At 35.8% G+C, this 20501-nt stretch overlaps 5 protein-coding genes across 6 annotated transcripts; 1 reads left to right on the forward strand and 4 right to left on the reverse strand.

The window, feature by feature from the left end:
• Nucleotides 1-3979: 3979 nt before the first annotated feature.
• LOC147930644 (maternally expressed family protein) lies at nucleotides 3980-4400 on the reverse strand. Its single transcript, XM_087476968.1, has 2 exons — nucleotides 4337-4400; nucleotides 3980-4251 (listed from the first exon to the last, which is right to left on the reverse strand). Exons 1-2 carry the CDS (start codon nucleotides 4398-4400, stop codon nucleotides 3980-3982), a joined length of 336 nt encoding a protein of 111 aa, XP_087333094.1.
• A 1300-nt stretch (nucleotides 4401-5700) lies between these two features.
• LOC104732045 (DNA-directed RNA polymerases IV and V subunit 4) lies at nucleotides 5701-7499 on the reverse strand. The gene is made up of 8 exons (XM_010451572.3): nucleotides 7167-7499; nucleotides 7012-7074; nucleotides 6754-6885; nucleotides 6539-6650; nucleotides 6377-6454; nucleotides 6256-6289; nucleotides 6104-6172; nucleotides 5701-6014 (listed from the first exon to the last, which is right to left on the reverse strand). The coding sequence occupies exons 1-8, from the start codon at nucleotides 7216-7218 to the stop codon at nucleotides 5940-5942; spliced, it is 615 nt and encodes a 204-aa protein (XP_010449874.1). The 5' UTR covers nucleotides 7219-7499; the 3' UTR covers nucleotides 5701-5939.
• Nucleotides 7500-7864: 365 nt separating this feature from the next.
• LOC104732046 (oxaloacetate tautomerase FAHD1, mitochondrial-like) lies at nucleotides 7865-10012 on the reverse strand. The gene is made up of 7 exons (XM_010451573.2): nucleotides 9675-10012; nucleotides 9299-9464; nucleotides 9165-9217; nucleotides 8756-8818; nucleotides 8519-8569; nucleotides 8302-8419; nucleotides 7865-8216 (listed from the first exon to the last, which is right to left on the reverse strand). The coding sequence occupies exons 1-7, from the start codon at nucleotides 9780-9782 to the stop codon at nucleotides 8101-8103; spliced, it is 675 nt and encodes a 224-aa protein (XP_010449875.1). The 5' UTR covers nucleotides 9783-10012; the 3' UTR covers nucleotides 7865-8100.
• A 1721-nt stretch (nucleotides 10013-11733) lies between these two features.
• Nucleotides 11734-13543, reverse strand: LOC104732047 (uncharacterized). The gene is made up of 3 exons (XM_010451574.2): nucleotides 13187-13543; nucleotides 12699-12804; nucleotides 11734-12065 (listed from the first exon to the last, which is right to left on the reverse strand). The coding sequence occupies exons 1-3, from the start codon at nucleotides 13370-13372 to the stop codon at nucleotides 11983-11985; spliced, it is 375 nt and encodes a 124-aa protein (XP_010449876.1). The 5' UTR covers nucleotides 13373-13543; the 3' UTR covers nucleotides 11734-11982.
• Nucleotides 13544-16736: 3193 nt separating this feature from the next.
• Nucleotides 16737-19894, forward strand: LOC104732048 (bidirectional sugar transporter SWEET17). Of its 2 annotated transcripts, none has more exons than XM_010451575.2 (6): nucleotides 16737-16966; nucleotides 17098-17134; nucleotides 17251-17461; nucleotides 17824-17988; nucleotides 18778-18897; nucleotides 19462-19894. In XM_010451575.2, the coding sequence occupies exons 1-6, from the start codon at nucleotides 16933-16935 to the stop codon at nucleotides 19618-19620; spliced, it is 726 nt and encodes a 241-aa protein (XP_010449877.1). In that variant the 5' UTR covers nucleotides 16737-16932; the 3' UTR covers nucleotides 19621-19894. The 2 variants fall into 2 exon arrangements, with proteins under 2 accessions (XP_010449877.1, XP_010449878.1); XM_010451576.3 differs by having other exon boundaries at nucleotides 16825-16966; nucleotides 18993-19825.
• Nucleotides 19895-20501: the final 607 nt, after the last annotated feature.

Genomic DNA, 20501 nt, shown 5'->3' on the forward strand with positions numbered 1-20501 from the left:
CCATCCTTGATTTGTGGCAGTATCAAGTACTAACCGAATAGTTGTTGTTCGAACAACTGGACTGAAGGTCTCTAGGTAGTCAAGTCCCTCTTCTTGATCAAACCCTTTAGCTACGAGCCTTGCTTTGAGCTTATCTATTGTCCCATCAGGATTATGCTTGGTTTTGAAGACCCATTTGCTGGATAGGATGTTCATGTCTTCAGTGGGAGATACCAAATCCCATGTATGCAGCATGTGTATTCTACCAATCTCATCCATGACTGCGTTATTCCACCCTGGATGTTTCATTGCCGAGACTATGCTTTTAGGTTCATCTGTAGTATATTTTGAGGCAAGTAAAACATACCGTGGGTTTGGCTTATGAATCCCGTCTTTTGCCCTTGTTGTCATAGAATGCTGGTTATGTGGTGTAGAATGATCAAGTATTGGAGCCTCCTCCTCGACTTCATTATCACCAAGTTCTGTATCTGAGTCTGATAAGTGATTTGAATTTCCATCATCAGTAACAGAAACTTCGACTTCTGCAGTTTGATCTGTTGCAGGGTCGATGTTTGGTTTGGATAGCAGTTGTACTGTATCCGTGTCTTCAGCTTGTCTGTGACAAGGTTCTGAGGCTCCCCAAGCCTGAAGAAGTGGTGTTTGATACGTAGGAGATAGATGCTTGAACTTATCATTGAACGGAAAGATGCCTTCTTCAAATATGATGTGACGAGAGATATAGATTTTGCCAGTTGGGGGATATAGACAACGATATCCTTTGTACTGATTGCTATATCCCAGAAACACACACTGTAATGATCTGGGATCAAATTTTGTCTCTGCCAAGGGTCTCAAGCACGGATAGCAAGCAGCTCCGAACACTCTGAGAAAAGAATAGTCTACTTTCTGTTGGAGAAGCGTTTCATGTGGGCTCTTGTTGTGAAGAACTGATGATGGTAGGAGATTGATAAGATAGTTGGCTGTGAAGAAAGCTTCTACCCAGTATTTGAGAGGAGTGTGGCTTTGAAACAGCATAGACAAGCCAAGCTCCACCAGATGTCTATGTTTCCTTTCTGCAACTCCATTCTGCTGGGGTGTGTAGGGACAAGATATTTGGTGTTTAATCCCATGGTCTGCTAAGTGAATTTTCAATGCATTACTGGTGAACTCTCCCCCACCATCACTTTGAAAGATCTTTATCTTCGTGTCAAACTGATTCTCAACTAGCTTTCTGAAAGCAATGAAGACAGACAGAAAATCTGATTTCAAGCGTAGAGGGTAGAACCAAGAGAAGCGAGAGTGATCATCAACAAAAACTGCATAATATTTGAATCCTTGGTTCGATACAATAGATGAGGGACCCCATAAATCACAATGTATTCGATCCAGGGGTTTCAAAGCTCGAGAATCAGAAGAAAAAAACTGTAACTTGGTGCTCTTCCCCATCTGGCAAGGCTCACAAACAGGGACCGTTCTGCTCTTATTGACTGCTATCTCCTTGCTATTCTGAAGGTGTTGAAAAATCTTGGAGTTGGAGTGTCCTAACCGACAATGCCAAGTGTCCACATCAGCTCCACATTGTCGATTTGAAAAGAACGCTACAGTCTCCTTGTTCTGCAACACATAAAGGGCTTCCTTACGAGGACCCTTTGCCACCACTTTCTGAGTACTCAAATCGATTACATAGACCTTGTTAGAATCAAAGAACACGCCACAAGGGTAATCATCACACAATTTCGAGACAGACACGAGGGATTTTTTCATATCAGGGCATACTAACACATCATTCAATGGAATTGTACCTTTTGAGGAAGAAATGGTGGTAGAGCCGATGTGTGTGATGGGAATGTAGGCTCCATCACCAACCATCACTGCATCATTACCTTCGTATGGTGTTGATTCGTGGAGAGCAGAGGTTGATGTAGTGACATGAGCAGTGGCTCCTGAATCTGGATGCCATTCTCGTCCGCTCTCATCTGAGACACGCAGAGAAGAGAAGGCTTGAGGCATTGTTTCACTTTGATAGTTGTTATCAAAACGGTTGTAGCACTTCAGAGCCGTGTGACCAACACGTCCACAGATTTGACACACGGGTCTCTCTCCCTGCGTTGCAGACCCACTTTGATGCTGTGGAAATCCACGACCTCTTGTTGTGTAGCCTCCCCTGCCTCGATTCCCACCAAAACGACCACGACCTCTCTGATTTGAAGAGAACTGAGGAGCACCCTGGTTTGTTTTCTCAGTCATGAAGGCGATGTGAGGTGTGACAGCATTGGATTCTTCATAAGACTGCAGTTTGCTATCAAACCCTTGAACTTCAGTGAGGACATCATTGAATGTTGGGGCTGGAAGCTTACTCAAGGAGCTTTGTATCACTGTTGCAATAGGGTCATACTCACGGCCTAAACCATTCAAGAAACCGAAGATCTTCATCGACTCATCTACCGGCTTTCCTATGGAACTCAGTTAATCGCAGACTGACTTAAACTCACGACAGTAGGTGGAGAGAGGCTTATCTTTCTTGGAGAGAAGCTGGAGGCTGCGACGGAGAGAGAACTCACGAGCGACACTACTCTTGTTGAAGTTTTCAGCGAGTGATAGCCAGATCTCGCGAGACGTGGCGAGACTGTGAACGTGGCCAAGGACTTCCTCTGACAACGTACCGAACAACCATGAGCGAACAAGTTGGTCGGTACAGAACCACGACTCGTACTGGGGATTGGGGACTTCGCTGGTGACTTCGCCATTGACGACAAGGCGAGTCTGAGCTGGTGCAGTGACGGCACCATTGACAAAGCCGATAAGCTTTTGACTGGAGAGAAGAGACTCAAATTGTGTTTTCCACAAGAGATAATTGTTGTCAGTTAGCTTCAAGGTGACTGAGCTAGTGACATGGACATTATCAGGAAATGGGTAAGCAGCGGCCATTGTTTCACCTGTGAGGGTTAACAGTGGCTCTGATACCATGAACGGATTTAGAAAACAGAGGACTTTGTTGAATGATTTGTATCTTCCTTGATTATTACTTTAGGGTTTTACAGCCTTTATATACAAGAGGTAAGATGATTCTAGAATCCTATCAAAAGCAAAACTTATCACTATAGACAGTTGTATCAGGGTGAGTCATCAGAAGAGGATTCCAGAAGCTCAAATCTGTTTGGGTGAGAGAAGACGACAGCCTCCTCCGTACCGGCTCTGCTACTCTGTTTTGTCCGTTGAGACTTTGTCTTATTATCGATCAAATTTTGATGCTGTTGGACCGGGTTGTGTTCTTGTTGGGCTTGGGCCTCTTTATCTTCTACAATATACAATTATTATTGGAGCAAACATATAAGCTACATGCTACCATATTATTAAGATGAAAACGCTCTTCCGAACGAATTTGGTAATTATAAAGATATAACGATCATCCTAAGACAAAAATATATTAATTTTCTTAAGAAAAATATACAAATTAAATTGATGCATGGCACTAACCCTTTTGCTTACACCGTTTCTTCTCGGAATTGAGTGTATGGCTAGATGATTCGATGTCGGGCATATATACAAACAACTTTCTTTACTTGTCCCATGAACAGTAGGTCGTGGTTTTTCCAATGAACTCTATGAATCCGACATGTAAATTAACATATGCATTTTTAGGAAGATGATGCAAATTATAGCAAAGTAAGATAGAGGAAAGGCCTGACTGAGAGAATATCTTCAGCTTTATTTACACAGCCTCATGCTTGAGTGAGAGAATGACTGAGAGAATATCCTCATGGCTTGACTGAGGACTGAGGAAAGTTCTTTACTCTTCAGCTTTTATTTACACATCCACGAGTTTTAGAGCCGAGTGTTCAAGTCATACAACCAGTTTAAGATAAATTATTATTGGAAAATCAAAATGAGTAAATAAGGCTCTTAAAATCTCTTAAACCTATCTTAAGGAGTGGATTAGTTAAGTGGTACTATTAAAAACAAGAAAAATTTGGTAACGTTAAAGACCTAAAGAACTATCCTAAAAAGCAAAATAAGAAATTGCCATAAGAAAACTAGACAAAATTGGTAGACCTAATTCTTTGCTTGCTCCGTTTGTCGCTCGGGTCGCGTTTATTGGCGGGCCGTAAAGCTGGGTGCAACCACCAAAACAGTCGTCCCTACTGCTGAAACATTCGCTGGAGTCTTTGATGCAGCAATAACAATAGTGTAAATTGCTGCATACTCCTCGCGAACACGTTATGTTCATTAGGTTTATCTTGTTCTCTTTGAAAGCCTCGTCAACGTTTCTACCTAAAAAAGAAAACAGTCATTAGCTAGACGTGATTATAATATAAGTATGGTAGAGAGTTATGAGCAAAAGCAAAACTATACTTACATTCATGCACACCAAAGAGAGAAACAAAGATTATGCAAAGTATAGCAAAGCGTGTTAACGACATCGTGATCGATTTCTTTTGTTAAAACAAGTTTTTGTTTCCTTCTTTTTTGCTGTGAGATAGTCAAAACCCTTGCTAGCTATGATAACTCTCTATCCCTGTACTGTACATGGATATATACATATGGTAATCTCATTAAAAATGTAAAATACTCATTCCGTTAAGGCATAGTAAAGAAATTGGAAAATTAAAATCTATGGAGAGTTTGATCATTTCCAATATTTAGAAAAGAAAATGGAAGTCTACCCAAAAGCGCAAAAGGGAATATTAGTACACATTTGTTCGTCGTTGATGGTAAAGGAAGTCTACCAAAATTTTAAAAGGGATTGAATGTTTTAGTACACATGTGTTCGTCGTAGTTGATGGTAATTGTAAAATTACCATTTAACGGTAAAAGTTTTGGCGGCTTAACATCTAATATGGTAATTTCATAAAAAATGTTAAATTTGTTTTGATGTTTGAATCTTGCTAGAGGTTTGATATATATAAAAAAATACATATATTGGATGATCATTATTACTTGTTGTATAGGCCTATGAACGATGAAATGGGAAGCATCCGTTGAAAATGCTCCAGAGCCTTAATCTGTACCACATTTCCTAGCATTGTCAGCGATCTTCAAGAAATTCTCATTCCTACTCTAAAGCATCATCCATAAGACCATATATAGTGGTGTACAAATCAAGAAGACAGCTACCAGAGTGAACATTCGAATCGGAGCCGTGAAGATGGCGACCACAACAGCCGCTCAGCTGCAACAGCTTTTTTCAAGCTATATAAAGTGAACTCAATGGAACTGAAACCAAGTCTCGGGGTCAATCATGATGCTTGTAACCAGAAATCAAGGTAGTCCAGGTGACAGTCTTTGTGAGGCATTTGGTCGAAACAGGGTTATGGTGAACACAGGGATTCCATAACATGGACAGGAACAAACCTTCCCTCGGTGTTCCCTCCGTGTGACGCTTGGAGACAGTACAATTCTTTGGGGAAAGCGTGTTGTAGAGACCTCTGTAGAAGGTAACGTCGCTGCCCATTAGGTAGGTCGTTCCTACTCATGCACAAAGATCGTTGGATGGGAGTTCTAAAGTCAAGGACGTACCCACATGTTTGGAGACACATATACACCTTCAGCTGTGACAGCAAGTTGAATCGTAGCCATTGTGCAAAACGTTAAAATGAGAACCATCACAGATCCTCGCGACGCATATCACAAACATCACATAGTTAAGTCATAAACTTGGTCATTTGTTAATAATTTTACTAGGCAGATTGCATTCAAGTCAGATTTATAAGATTGCCATACTAAGTAAAAGAAGTTGGTGTCTTCAGATGCGAAATGCTATTGTCAACGACAAATAAAGACGATTCCAAACCGACATACTAAATCACAGTAAAAGAAGTACCAATGGCCAAAGAAAACTAGACAAAAGTTGCCATTGTGCAGGTTAGGTAATGTTGAGAAAGGCAAAGACGCCAATACATTTTCAAGTTTAGCTGCAAACTACTCCTAGCACTGAACAATTCACTGCAGCCGTCTGTTCATCATTCCGATTTCTTCAGTTTGGATAGCTCCACCAATGCATCTTGTAGGGGTTGATTGAGCACCTCTTTCTTAGCCTGCATTGTATAAAATTCCCCAAGTATATTTAGATCTCAAAGAATAAAACAACAAACACATGAGACTCTGGTAGCTTCAGAAGCCTCACCTTCAGCGATGGAATAAAGGCAAGAACTTCATCTACGGTATCTGGAGAAGCATTTGCAATCACACACATCTACACATAACAACAACACTCAGCATTAGAAATAACGCTTTGTCAATCTATAGAGTCAAAGTGCTTAAGTAGTGTCTTGTTACCTCGCCATCAGAGATACCATGTGTTTTAAGAGGTCTGATATTAATCACAATCGCTAAGTTTGAAAACAACACACAATCAAAAATACACAGAATAAGAAATAAGCACAGCTAAAAAGGATACTCAAGAGCTTGTCTGACAGATTGAGGGTTTGAGTAAAGAACACAACTCTCCACATAAGCTACTGCTCTGTGATACGACCTGGAGATTGAAAACTACAGTGTTAGAGAACTAGAGAGACTCATTCAGCGTAGAGAAAATGTTGTAAGTGGAGATATTACTAACACAGGAATTTTAATGGATGGGTCTTCAGACAACCCAACCAAATGCCCCTTAATTCCATCTAATATCTGAAAAGCTTCACAATCCATCATGCATTCAGCGTTCTCAGGAAGATCTACAAAAATTCCAATCATCACACAGCAAGCAAAATGATGAAAACACAGAACCAGACCGAAACAAAGACCCTCACAAGCAAAATGGGAATACTTTTAACAAACCTTTGAGGTCAAACGATTGCAGAGAGCTTTTGCTAGACTTGGTAGGTTTGTCTGCTTTGCCACCTTTAGAAGTAGAACTCTGAAATGGTTGATCAGAACCGTTGAGCATCTTATAATTAGGTGCTGGGGTCCCTGCAGCACACATTCATAAACAATAAAGATGACATTTTTATCAAATCAAAACGAAAAAAAAAAAAAGCTTGAGACTTTGAATTCGAAATCAGATGAAGAGAAGAAGAAGATGAAAAAAGGTTAAACCTTGTTGATCAAAGTGGATTTTTCTACCCTTCTTTGGGTTTGTTGAGTTCCCATCCTTCCCTCCTTCACCAATAAAAAAGAACCCTAGAACTTAGCAACCGAGTCTGGAGGAAAACGCTATTAACAAGAAAGAACAGATTGGGGAATACACAAACCATCTTTGGACTTGAGAGAGGATTTGAGCCCTTTGCCTCCTTTCTCTGACATTTTTCTGCTACGAGACAAGGATTGAGGGAGAGATAAAAATGCAAACTTTACAAAAACTACAGTGGTGAAGACTGAAGAAGAAAGCACAGCCAAAGTGAATATGGTCGATTGGGCTTCTTGGGCTTATATATCATCATAATTTAATAAACCCACGACTTGAGCCCACGAGTTTATACTCAAATATGTCACAACTTTGACTTTTTGTGCCAAGAGATAGAGGGAATAGAGAGGATTTGAGCTTCTCTCCACACCTTTATATTCGATGATTCACGTTGGACACCGTCATAATCTTGTTCGTTCCCACTTTCTATATGAACCACTATACCGAAAGAAATATCATTTCCAAACTTTAACCAACTCGGTATGAGATTCTCCTGAACAAATACTGTAATAATAAAAGTTTGATACATTCAATGTCAGATAACATCTAAGTCCCCAATTTGCTTGAGGGGATAAAATATGCTTCCTTGATTCTCTGCTGCTTCAACCAACTCTTTTAAGCTGTTTCGGTATCTTGGGTGAGCTCGGTTGGTTCAACTATTTTGGCCTTTGGTTTTTATCAAACTCTCTTGAAACCAAGAAACTCTAAGCTCACTTGTATAAACGAATATAATCAGGATTAATGGGAATGTTGTAGACGTCAATATATCAAAACTCGCCAATTCCAATGATAAATATCACAACAACTTTCCAAATGGTTCCCATACAAACAATCTAAACCGCTCATAGAGCCAATTGTTATTAGAAATTACAAATGAAAGAGGTACAAGTTTTACTAAAACGTTACATTCTCCCTTCTCAAGTGTAAGGAAAACACTGTAATTGATTAAAATTAGAGATGATTTTATAAGATTGACATTTTGTAGGAAAAGAAATTATAACCTAAGAGCTCAAGGGCTTGACACGCCTTTCGACATCGAATTGAACTTCAGATAGACCGGTGATCCCAGCCGTTATCTTCTGACCTATCTTTACAGGTCCAACACCTTCTGGTGTGCCTATAATTTGATTGGATTGTATTTTATACGTTCTGAATTATTTTTGAGATGGGAAAACACACACAAGTTATATATATGTCAGTACCTGTCAAGATGACATCTCCTTCGTAAAGGGTCATTATAGAACTAATGTAGCTGATGAGGTACGGGACCTTGAAGATCATATCTTTTGTCACACCCTTCTGTCTTATTTCACCATCAACCTGTCACATATTAAATTCCGTTTAGCCACTGCAGATTCTTAAGTGGGGAAATAACTTTTAAGTGACAACAGAACGAGAGAGTGGGGGGAGGGACAAAACCTTAAGCCAAAGTTCTAGATTGTCAGGATCATGCACCATCGCCTTTGGCAACTGAAAAGTGACAGAAGAAACAAAATTAATCTAGAAGATCGGAAACTCTCAGCAGGACAGGACATATGATCCTCAAGTCAAGTTGGCTATGATATCCTTAAACCTCTTGGCTGCAGCGAAACTTTTCATATAACCTAGCTATATGATGTGTTGAAACTAGCATCTAGGTTTGAGATCAACACTTACAACAGAGCTGATAGGAGTGAAGGTATCTTGTCCTTTAGCAAGCGTCCATGGGAGACCAGCAGCCTGAAAAAGAGAATGTAAACACGATATATATGTTTAAGCACAAAACTAAACTGATAAACAGATCACTCTTCATGCAAAACCTCAAATCCATGATTTTGGTTTATATAAATGGTGGTTGAAAACAGTCTGAAAAGCCCAAGTCATGACCCCCAAATACAAAAAATATCGATCTATAGAGCTTATAGAAGAGATTTCAAAAAAAAAGAACGAGTTCTATCATTGATGTTTTGACCATTTGTGCAGGTTTAACATAGACTGGTTCAGGTAAATGCAAAGAAATAAGAGAATAAAAGAAACATCATTGTATACATGTAAACCCCCACAAGATCCATTGATAATGAACTACCTTGGCAGACGCTTGGAGTTCCCGAGCAGTCATATCAAGAGCAACCGCATATCCTTCAGAAATCAAAGAAACGATGAAAATGTAATAAGAAATGACGAAGAAGCTAACATTACTAGACACTAAAAAATACATACCTCCAATGTAATCCATAGCAATAGATTCAGGAACATCTCTAGCCTTCTGTCCAATAACTAAAGCAAGTTCCACTTCATGGTGAAGTGAATCCAAAGGATGTGGTATCTCAATCGTTCCTCCGTTTTCCAAGTATGATGATGTTGGCTTCAAGAATATCACTGGTTCCTGTTTTCCCAAATTTTTAAGATATTCACAGATCACAAAATTTCAACTCTCCGATTTTATAGTGTCGATCTTGGATCAAAATGATAGTGGATAACAAAAAAAAAAAAAGTCCATAACAATTGAATTACAAAGAGATGAGAATCTCAGAAATTGTTTTTAATTCAGAAAAAAAAAAAGAGAGAGAGAGAGAGAGAGATTGAACAGAAGAACCTTGGGGACGGCGTTGCCTAGCTCTTTGGCGTGAGCGGCGTAGTTACGCCCGACGCAGACGATCTTGGTGCCTTGTTTGAACATCCTCTGTATCATTGACGTCGCCATTTTCCGATCGATGCAATACAAAATTCAACAGACACTTCTCTTCTCTTCTCTCTTTTCTCTCCTTTTGGTCAAACTCGTGGAAATATAAAATTCGGTAATTTTTGTCATCGAGTCTACTAAACCCGGAATTTACTATTCTAATCCCATACTTTTGTATTCTCACATATGACACCCCTTAACTTCGAAAAGTACCAAATTCATGTTCGTAAGGCGATCTTCTAGTTTTGACTAATTATGTAAAGAAGAAAAAAAGCAACATAAAATCGGAAAATTTAGATTTATCAAAGCTGAGTTTTTTTTATATCTGGTGAAATCAAATTTACATTTGAAGAAGATGCATGACATGTACTAAAAGGCTTTTTTATATGGGTTTATTCTCGAAATCTGGTTTGTTAAAGCCTTAAAATACTAACTACAACGCGATAATTGATGTTTGATGATAATGCGACTGTAACATCACAATGAGCTTTCTTGGTTTTCCAATTCTTAACCCGACTCGAAGAGCAGGACAGCTTTCTGGTCGAGGTAGAAGTAAACGAAATGGTTTGTCTCGTGCGTTACATAAGAACCTGCATGAATAGAGATCGTCGAATTAAGTATTACACGAGATCAATAGCAATCAGATTCTACAGACAAATAATAGAAAGCCAGTAAGATAATCACTTGTTTGTTGATGTATCATGCACATGAATACTTTTGCTACGACATATCACTTGATTGTTGATGTATGCACATAAATACTTTTGCTGAGTAAAGAAAAGCTTAAATCCACGAACTTGTGAGGCTAAGGGGGTGGTACCACATCCTTGGGACCAAAAACATGGTGAAAACATCTTCATTGTGGGCTTCTAGTCTTTAAATTAAACGTTGAGTTCTTTGCTTTTGTTCTCTTTTATTGTTGGTCTGCTTTTTTGTATTGGGTGGAAAGATCAAAGATTCTGTATTCAAAATCCATAAACACCAACGTAAAGCCCAACAAAAAATATGGATGTGGATTTGTGTGGATGGATAAATACAACAGAACATTATAAATAAATAAAAATTTAATGCAGGAAAATATGAAAATATCATCAATTTAAGTTATGAGGTTATCTTCATTCGCCTTTTTCATGCGTAGATCTTAATTTATGTAAGATCGTAATTATAATTATATAACCTGAATAAAAGAAAACCACCATATAGAATAAGCCAAAACAGCTCAGAAATTGTGAATCATATTATTGTATTTTCACTTCATAGGTGAACTGGAGGATGATCACACCAACAAGGAGAAAACAAGAAACAAAATATTATCACTTTGATCATTTTATTCTTCACTTAAATGATGATTCATTTCTTCTCTTCGGTGTGAAGATCACCAAAGAACTTCTTAGGATTGCTCTCAAAAGCCTCCCTCGATATGTGTTGCGCTCCACCAGATCCAGGTGCAACCATCGTTTTATCGGAAACTTTACCGGAACCACAGCTTCCGCCGCTCGTACCAAAATTTTTGGCTGCATCAGGTTTGGAGTTCTTCGCGTCCATGGCTTGAATTTTTTGGTTTGGAAACTAAAGCTTTGGACTTTGGTTATGGTGTGAATCGTGAAGTAAATTGTTAAGGGGTTGTATTATTTATATCACAAGTGTAACATCGCAAACTAATGGTCAAACTGGCATGGAATGTAATTACCGATGTTGTCTCTATTTTCATGTAAACTTGTTGTAGCATTTTCTCGTAAACTTGCGGTCATTTAAAAAAGTGTTTTGACTTTGAATAACAAATAACGAAGTTAACATCTAATTTAAAAGTAAAAACAAAGAGTCAATTAGTGGTAGTATGACTATTCGAATCCCAATTCCCAAACTTCTGTATTTTCACATATGACACCCCTTAAATTCGAAAATACCGAATTCATCATGTTCATAAGGCGATCTTCTAGTTTTGACTAATTTATGTTTACAAGAAAAAAGCAACACAAATCGGAATTTAGATTGATCAAACTTGGTTTTTTAAATCTCGTGAAATCAAAATTTACATTTGAAGAAGATGCATGACATGTACTGAAAGACTTTTATAGGGGTTTATTCTCCAAATCTGGTTGGTTAAAGCCTTAAAAGTAACACATACATACAAAAACAAGATACTACTAACTACAACGCGATAATTGATGATAATGCGACTGAAACATCACAATATGAGCTTTGCCTGGTTTTCCAATTCTTAACCAGACTTGAAGAGCAGGACAGCTTTCTGGTCGAGGTAGAAGTAAACGAAATGGTTTGTCTCGTGCGTTACATAAGAACCTACAGAAATAGAGAAATATCTGTCGAATAAGTATCAAACGAGAACGGCAATCAGATTCTACAGACAAATAATAGAAACCCAGTAAGATAATCTCTTGTTTGTTGATGTATCATGCACATGAATACTTTTGCAAAGATATATCACTTGATTGTTGATGTATGCACATGAGTACTTTTGCTTAGTAAAGAAAAGCTTAAATCCACGAACTGTGAGGCTAAGGGGGTGGTACCACGTCCTTGGGACCAAAAACATAACCCAAACTTACTTGATTCCTTCTCAGAAAATGAATACCTAGCTTGGTGGTACCAACATGTCTATTATTTGCAGTATCAAACTTCCATGTCACTGGGACCAGAACCTAACCCAAAATTTTTCTTCAACACTAAGCGCACAAAAACTATTCAAGCCGCAAGACAAACAATTGTTCCAAATTAAGTAAGGTTAGAACAGAGAAGATCTTACTCACTATATTAACCGGACGAAAATCAAAGAAAACTAAATGAACCAACGACGACAATATGTTCAAAACCAGAATTAGCTACTAAGAAAGTAAGAAATCACTAACTGAGCCTTTTGTTTTCAAAAAATGCCACCTTAATGAGAACTTAAGTAAATAAGGAAAGGAAACTAACCAAAGTTGCGACCAACAATGCAATGCCAAGTAGCACCATGTTTCTTGTCAAACTCTTTCTTTATATTTTCAGCTATATCCTTCTCCACACTGTACTTCTCAAATGCCTACAAAAAGCAAACCCCAGATTCTGACATTGTAAATCCTCATTTAGCAGTAGTATACATCAATCGCTCCAAATATAATTTAAGAGAGACTCTAACTTGAACCAAGCGATCATCAGGGAAAAACTTCTATAGCCTACAAGAACATTAACATCTAGTTCCGTTCCGTACACAATAACAAAATCAGATTTCGAAAAGTTGAGATTGAGAGCAATAAGATCAAATCGAACTCCAGGAGATGACAAATCAGTGAGTAATTCCTAAAAAAAAACTATCACATGGCACAAATCAATAAGCATCACTCATACCCTAAAACTCAAGATCAAGATAAGAAAAATCCCTAAATCCGAAGAATGTACACAAAGGGAGAGTAAGAGAGACTAACGGAGACGGCGATTTCGATAGCTTCCTTCTGCATATCCTCTTTCATATCAGCACTCTTGATAACAGCTCGTTTCCCAGCCGGTGGAGAAGCTTCGAGTTCCGGAAGACTAGATCTCCGATCATCGGAGATAGTTTGCGCCGGTGCACCTCCTCCGTTCACGCTCTTCTTCCTCCTCCCGTCACTCATCTTTCTTATTTTGTTTTCAGTTTCGTTCGTCGGCCACACCTTTTTTTGAAAATCAGATTTGATGAAGAAGAGAGGAAAGGAAAGCGTAAAGCACGGAGGCTATAGTCTCACACTAGTAGTAGTCAGTACTTTATTTAGTATAGATTTTTCGTGTCCGAGTCAAAAGATACTACCGATAACTGCATAGATTGGAACTCATTGATACGGCATCGTTTCTGAGCTAATTGGGTCCAACGGCCCAAATGTGTAGTGAACCTCGATACTCATATCTCAGGGGCCCAAAAGCAGATTAACTTTGGTTTAGCATAACACAAATACTGTATATACGTGAAATTTTTGTTTAATATTAATTGTTGTTTTATATTTACGATACAACTTTATTAATTAATTTTTTAGTTTGAAATATAACAGAAATTGTATCGTATTTGAAATATAACAGAGATAAAACTAAAACCAAATAAAATGTTTGCTAGTAAGCGCCTAGTTAGTAGTTTATTCAACTATTTGGCATGTAATGCTAAAATTATGGTCTCGTCTCTTTTGTGTTTATTCTCCTGCTTGACTCAATTTTTTGAATTTCTATTAAGATGAACAGGTTTTAAAAAATATATTTCATAATAACTATAGGTAAACATTCAGTAGAAATTTTTAAAAGAATTGAATGGTAAGTTAATAGTACTTATTGGTATTATTCAAAGGCATTTTAGAATATTATTAATAGACAATATTTTCTTTATATAGTCTATGTCAAATAATCACCTCATATCATAATTTTTTTGTAATTTTTTTTTTTTTTTGTATATATTTGATAAGGTAAGATGTTTATGAATCATAGTTTGTGAACTCCAACGAAGGAACGTGGGGTTGCACAAAATGGCCTACCCACCAACATAGAGTCCTCACAACCGTGATTTCACTAATTTTTTACGTAAGTCCATATTTCGCGTATATATTATATTGTATTGTGGATGTTGATCAAATTTCATGATTTTTGGATTTGAAATTTGAATAAAAGAAGAAGAAGATATCGTTTGTTAGTCTTAAAAGTGACATCAACGTCATAGAGGGTTGTGGTTGAAGTTTACTAGCGAGTGGCGACCAAGTTGAGTATCTCAACGAGTACAGATTACCATTGCTTTCATTTGATTATGATTACTTAACAATTTTCTTTTCAATTTGTTTAAGAAACCTTGAATGACTCTTTTAATACAAGAACAAAATAAAAAGAGTTGTTCAGTCTGAATTAAAGGTAGTAAAATTATGCAGGCTCGACTTTTGCCTTAGCCAATTGCCACCACATGGCACATGTGTTAATTTATAGTTTGCTAATTCCCTCCCAAATTAAAGCGTCCGGTTCTTATATAGTTTAACCCTATAGTTAAATACAGTGGTTGCTACTTGTATAACAATTTCATAAATAAGGCATTTGTTATAGATTTGGCTAAAAAAGTTTAAAACACTAGTTTCTACAAATTGCTTTATGCATTTATTGCATCTTGTTTGTATAAATTAGGGGTGGCCACAATGCAATGCAATGCAAGTACTTAGAGGTGCTACTTAACTCAGTACGAATAATAAAACTTTGTATCCATATTTTGGTTTACTAAAATTGAGTATCCACAATTTTAAATACTTTCCTAAAATTGATTGGGACATTAGCATTTGCCATTTAGACATACTTTCTCTCTAACTTCTTACACTTAGACCTACTTTTAACTCTTTCTATACTTTTACAACATTTTTAATAAAACTTTTACTTATGCTTGAACATTTTAAAATAATATAAAAACCTAATTAATTAAAAAGTTTATAGTTTGGTAAATTAGTCATGTATAACTAATTTTTTTATATAAATTACTATATTGTATTATAAGACTTTAAGAATATCTTTTACATTAACTCAACATAAATACAAAGTTTGTAAGAAAACATTGTAGGTTGCAGAGCTTCTCTCAACTATTGGAGTTGGATGTCACAAGTTTTGCTTCAAAAACATTTGTGGATACTTATTTTTGGATAGTTAATTAGTCTATTAAATTCATAATTTGAGTATGTAATGTGGTTGGTTGGATGTGGTTTTGTGGATTCACAGATATTGAATCCACAAAAACCTAAATCTTTAAGCCTAACACACTAAATACTAGACACAAAATATAAAAGCCTAACCATGTATCTTAAAAAGTGAACATTAATGCACTAACTCTACATGGATTTCAAGTTACTATCCACATGTGTAACTTGTATCCATGAATTGTAATAGTATCTACATCAAGCATAGACACATATTATAGTATCAAACAAGAGTTTCAAAGGGTATCTATATGGAAACATATCTATTGATCAAGGTTATAGTACAATTTTTTAGATAGAAAAATACGTTAGAATACAATTTTTTTAGATAGAAAATTTAGTTAAATAAAATTTTCAATTCCAAAACTATTTATTTAATTTAGTTTGGACTTTAAAAATTGTTGATTTGGCTATAAATACCATTTAATTATATTTGATTTAGATTTAACTCATAAATTACTTTAATTTTTGTGAAAACAAAAATGGGGACAAAAATTGAAATATGCAAACAATGTTTATTTCCAAGTTATACTTAAAATATATATTAATTAAAATGAAAAACAAATGTTGAATAAATGATTACCAAGAAAAAAAAAAGAGATAAAAATGAGAAAGAAATAGAAAAAGTAAAGATGAATTGAATAGAGAGTTAATTTCTAAAAAAATTGAAAACCATCTAGTTGGGAAGAAATGTTAGAAGAAGTGAGGGGTAAAATGTAATTAAACTTGAGAAAAGTATATGAGTAATAAAAAGTAGGTGTAATGGTAAATACTTTTGTAGAAAGTAGGTGTGGATGCAAAATTCCTATTACTTGCAAATTATTTACAATTTTTTTGCGAGTTAATTCATTGGTTTAAAAAATATGTGTAATTTGACTATCTTATATAAGTATCAAAACTATGATAGTTGCTCAAGTCCTTATTCCTCAAATACTTATTTTTATTTTAGGAGTGGGCGTATTTATGCCCAATCCTATGATAAATGTAGAATGTTTATTGTGTAAGATGAAAATTACATTACCAAACCTATATTCATGTGGCAACTTCTTGAAGATAAATTATTGTTACATATTAATTGTCACATTTAGTCTCAAATCTTGAAAATTATGGAACCAAAACTCTAAAAGCTCATATAAAATTATATCCCACTAATTAAAATGGTACAATTTGATCATGTAGGGAAATCTATATTCCACTAACCTTATTTTTTATAACATGAAAAAAAAAAATCCAGTATCTAGTTTATTTTATTCCTATAATTTATTTTACCCCAGCTCATGAATGTGTGTTTCTTGTCATTCATCCAATAGTAACCACCAATCACACCAATATACACAGTTGCATACTTGGATACATTATAGTGTGAACAAAAAAAAAAACATTATAAAACCCAAAAGTCACGTTTCCCGAATTAAGTAAGTAGCCTCCTCCTCTTCCCCATCTCTCTCTCTCTCTCTCTCTCTCTCTTTCTCAAAACTCTGTCTCCAAAAATGGCAGAGCCAAGTTTCTATATTGGAGTCATAGGTAATACCTTCTTTGCACGTATTCTTATAAGATCTCTACTACGTACACATCTTCACGATCTTGTATGATGATGTAACATATATGTGTGTCGGTAACCTCTTATCTTATAATTTGGTGTTTGAACGACGCAGGAAATGTAATCTCCGTTCTCGTCTTCCTCTCACCAGTGTGAGCTCACTCTCTTTCTCTCTTTTAAGTTTTGTAACAAGTAACCAAATTGAGTCATATACTCTATAATTTTTTTTAACATCGATCGGTCCAAAATTATTTTACAAAATCATCAGGGAGACGTTTTGGAAAATAGTGAAGCGGAGATCGACGGAGGAGTACAAAAGCTTGCCATATATTTGCACGTTGCTAGGATCGTCTTTATGGACATATTACGGCATCGTTACTCCCGGAGAGTATCTTGTTTCCACCGTCAATGGATTTGGTGCTTTTGTTGAAACCATCTACGTTTCACTTTTTCTCTTTTATGCCCCTCGACATCTCAAGGTTTTTTTTCATATTTTTTGTTATTATATATGTGTATGATCTTCAGTGTTTCTTATATGATAGCTGGTTAAAATCTTTTTTTTATTTGATGCATTTTTATTCAGATTTGGATCTGATTATCAGATTTCTCTGTCGCATTTTAAATTGATTAATGTTTTTCTCCCTAAAGTCAAGTTGATTAAAATATTTGATCCACTTGTTATAATATATATACACTAGGAGGGAGTCTAGGATGACTTGTAAAGTAAAATTTTCCAATATATTTCGACATTTTACAAAAGTGTTTTGGTTCGTATGATTGAAACTTTATATATTTTTATGCTCAAATTGATATGTTGTTACTTTTGTTTCTCTTTTGACAGTTGAACACAATAATAGTGGTAGCGATGTTGAACGTATTCTTCCCAATCGTAGCGATTGTAGCAACGAGAAGTGCGTTCGAAGATGAGAAGATGCGTTCTCAATCGATAGGTTTCATATCTGCTGGTCTAAATATTATAATGTATGGTTCTCCTCTTTCTGCTATGGTAAGTTCATTCCTTAATCTTAATTTCTTCCACCTATCTGTCAATTTCATTGCGTTTAGTAGCGTTTAGGTACTTTTTATATCACCCACGTTTTGAAATTATGATATCATTCATTGTTCATATCCCACTTGGTCCTTTTTGAATTTGCATAAATTAATAATTGTTTTTTTCTTTTTTTCTTGTGGCCGTCCATAATCAAAAGTGACCCACCTGGTCTGAAGACTAAATTTTTTGTATTAAAACATAATGATTTTAATTAATTTAGTTTTGTTTTTTAGTTAGTGGAGTTCGAATATCGTTTATAGTAGATTTATTTTTTTATTTGTTTTTTTTTCTTTCAGAAATAAGGCATATCTAGGTTCATTTTTGTGGTAGTTGTTCATTTAGTTTATAAAGGTTATTTTCGTTCACACATGCAATCATCATCATATTTATAAACCAACAACCACCATATGGCATTTTTTAACTTTTAAGCACGTCTTTAAAAAAAATCAAAGTCACATATCAATTAGAAAGACTTGTACGTCATTAGATTTTTCTACATCTAAAATCTGAATATAAACGTCACAATTGTTGTATTTTTTTTTTCCCAGCTATAATAATGCACCACGACTTTTTTCGTGGGTCCATTATATATAAAATCTTAGATAAAGACATATAGTGATATACGTATCATTTCGTTTTCATATTTTTTGGCGACAAAAATAAATAAAATTGTGTTTTTTTAGTTTATCATCTGTTATTATAATAAAACAAACTTAATAGTGTCTTCGTTAATTAAATTTACAGAAAACAGTAGTGACGACAAAGAGCGTGAAATACATGCCGTTTTGGTTGTCGTTTTTTCTCTTCTTAAACGGCGCGATTTGGGCTGTTTATGCTTCACTCCAACACGACGTCTTCTTACTCGTAAGTATCGTTCTTTTTTTTGTTTTTACTGTTTTGATCACATACATACTTATTTATGGTTATAACTCCTACGTACGCTCTCATGCTGTCCCCAGTGTCTCATAGTCTTTGGCTTTGGACATACACAAAAGAACAAAACACGAAAACTCAACGAAGCTATTTCAATCGACCCCATGTCTCTTTAATATTCCAACCACTAAAATATATTGTCTTTTTCATGACACCTAGTTTATAAGGAAAAAAAAAATCTTCTGGTAGAAAATGTAGATTTATGTGCATAATGTTTTTTTTTAAGAAATTTAAAAATGTGGACTTCAAGCCTCCAACATCAAACAAATGATTTTTTGTGGTGATGTTTACAAACAATTAATCTTTTTAGAAAATTAAAGTGTGTGGTCTACAATATGCAACAACTACTATTTCGTGGGGTCTTTTCCCTAATGCGTCTTCTTGAGGTTTTGGATAGGTGTTTGAAATTTGATTGATTATGCTGTTGAGAATAAAGTATTTTGTGCTTAATTTATAATAATTTTTTCTTTCTTTTTGTGGTTAAAAAATGAGTAGGTGCCAAATGGAGTAGGGTTTGTGTTTGGGACAATGCAACTCATACTTTATGGAATTTATAGAAATGCCAAACCGGTTGGTTTAAGCAACGGCGTTAGTGAGATTGCTCAAGATGAAGAGGAAGGTCTCACATCACGTGATGTCCCTCTCCTCTCTTAAATCTATTTCTCTTTCGTTTTACAACAAATCAGTTTACTAGATTTTTTTTTTTTTGTTTTATATCGTGAAGAGCTTGTTAATCTGGGTCTCATAGTTATAAATATAAATCTTTCTATTTTTGTGTCCATCTATTGTGGTGTGCGATTTTGTGTACGTTAGTTTTTGGATAAAATTAGATTAATTTAGAGATGGAGTATTACATATTCTTGGACGCTGTTATATTGACCATAACTTATCCTCATATATAAAAGTATCGGTGGATCATGAAACAAAACCAATACCACCACAGCACCACTCATTCTCATTGGTTCCACAATTCTCTTTTTATTTTTTCAAATCTGGTTTGAAAAACTTTTACACTATAGTGGCACAATTAATTTGGTTCATTAGGAAGGACACAAGGTTTATCATCTTCTCAAGGCGTCCAAAAATGTTTATCTCGGCATAGCTTAAATGATGCAAAGATCTTGATATCCCCTACACAGTTCAACACGATTCATTCATAATCGATTGTGGCAACCAAGTACTTCGTACATTGTTGTTACTCGATTAGGCCCAATAATGGGGCCAGATAACATCATATTCTCAATCCTCATAGCCCGGTTGCATTGTATTACAGCCTCAACAAAACTTTGGTGAAACCATCATAATACTAACACATAGAATCTTTGCTGTATTTGATATATATAAACAATATGGTAACAGGCCCGGCTCTAAGGGTGTGCAAGCGGTGCACTAGCACAGGGTCCCCAAAATTTTTTCCTTATTTTTTAGTGTTTTATGATGTATTTTTAAAAAATCTAGAAGAAAAATACAGAGAACAAAGGGCCCTTTTTTGGTTGGAGCACAGGGACCAAAAAAATATTGAGCCGGGCCTGTAT

The sequence above is a fragment of the Camelina sativa genome, chromosome 12 (assembly GCF_030686135.1).
Source record: "Camelina sativa cultivar CO46 ecotype springtype chromosome 12, ASM3068613v1".
NCBI lineage: Eukaryota > Viridiplantae > Streptophyta > Magnoliopsida > Brassicales > Brassicaceae > Camelina > Camelina sativa.

Coding starts and splice junctions, on each gene's coding strand:
- LOC147930644 (XM_087476968.1), bottom strand. CDS start 4,400: ATGTCGTTAACACGCTTTGCTATACTTTGCATAATCTTTGTTTCTCTC. Junction 4,252..4,336: donor TCTCTTTGGTGTGCATGAAT/GTAAGTATAGTT, acceptor TTTCTTTTTTAG/GTAGAAACGTTGACGAGGCT.
- LOC104732045 (XM_010451572.3), bottom strand. CDS start 7,218: ATGTCAGAGAAAGGAGGCAAAGGGCTCAAATCCTCTCTCAAGTCCAAA. Junction 6,886..7,011: donor AATCCACTTTGATCAACAAG/GTTTAACCTTTT, acceptor TGTGTGCTGCAG/GGACCCCAGCACCTAATTAT. Junction 6,290..6,376: donor TCTGTCAGACAAGCTCTTGA/GTATCCTTTTTA, acceptor GATTAATATCAG/ACCTCTTAAAACACATGGTA.
- LOC104732046 (XM_010451573.2), bottom strand. CDS start 9,782: ATGGCGACGTCAATGATACAGAGGATGTTCAAACAAGGCACCAAGATC. Junction 8,420..8,518: donor ATCTAGAACTTTGGCTTAAG/GTTTTGTCCCTC, acceptor AATATGTGACAG/GTTGATGGTGAAATAAGACA. Junction 8,217..8,301: donor AGGAGATGTCATCTTGACAG/GTACTGACATAT, acceptor ATCAAATTATAG/GCACACCAGAAGGTGTTGGA.
- LOC104732047 (XM_010451574.2), bottom strand. CDS start 13,372: ATGAGTGACGGGAGGAGGAAGAAGAGCGTGAACGGAGGAGGTGCACCG. Junction 12,805..13,186: donor CTATCGAAATCGCCGTCTCC/GTTAGTCTCTCT, acceptor TGCTTTTTGTAG/GCATTTGAGAAGTACAGTGT. Junction 12,066..12,698: donor CATTGTTGGTCGCAACTTTG/GTTAGTTTCCTT, acceptor CTATTTCTGTAG/GTTCTTATGTAACGCACGAG.
- LOC104732048 (XM_010451575.2), top strand. CDS start 16,933: ATGGCAGAGCCAAGTTTCTATATTGGAGTCATAG. Junction 17,462..17,823: donor ATGCCCCTCGACATCTCAAG/GTTTTTTTTCAT, acceptor CTCTTTTGACAG/TTGAACACAATAATAGTGGT. Junction 18,898..19,461: donor AACACGACGTCTTCTTACTC/GTAAGTATCGTT, acceptor AAAAATGAGTAG/GTGCCAAATGGAGTAGGGTT.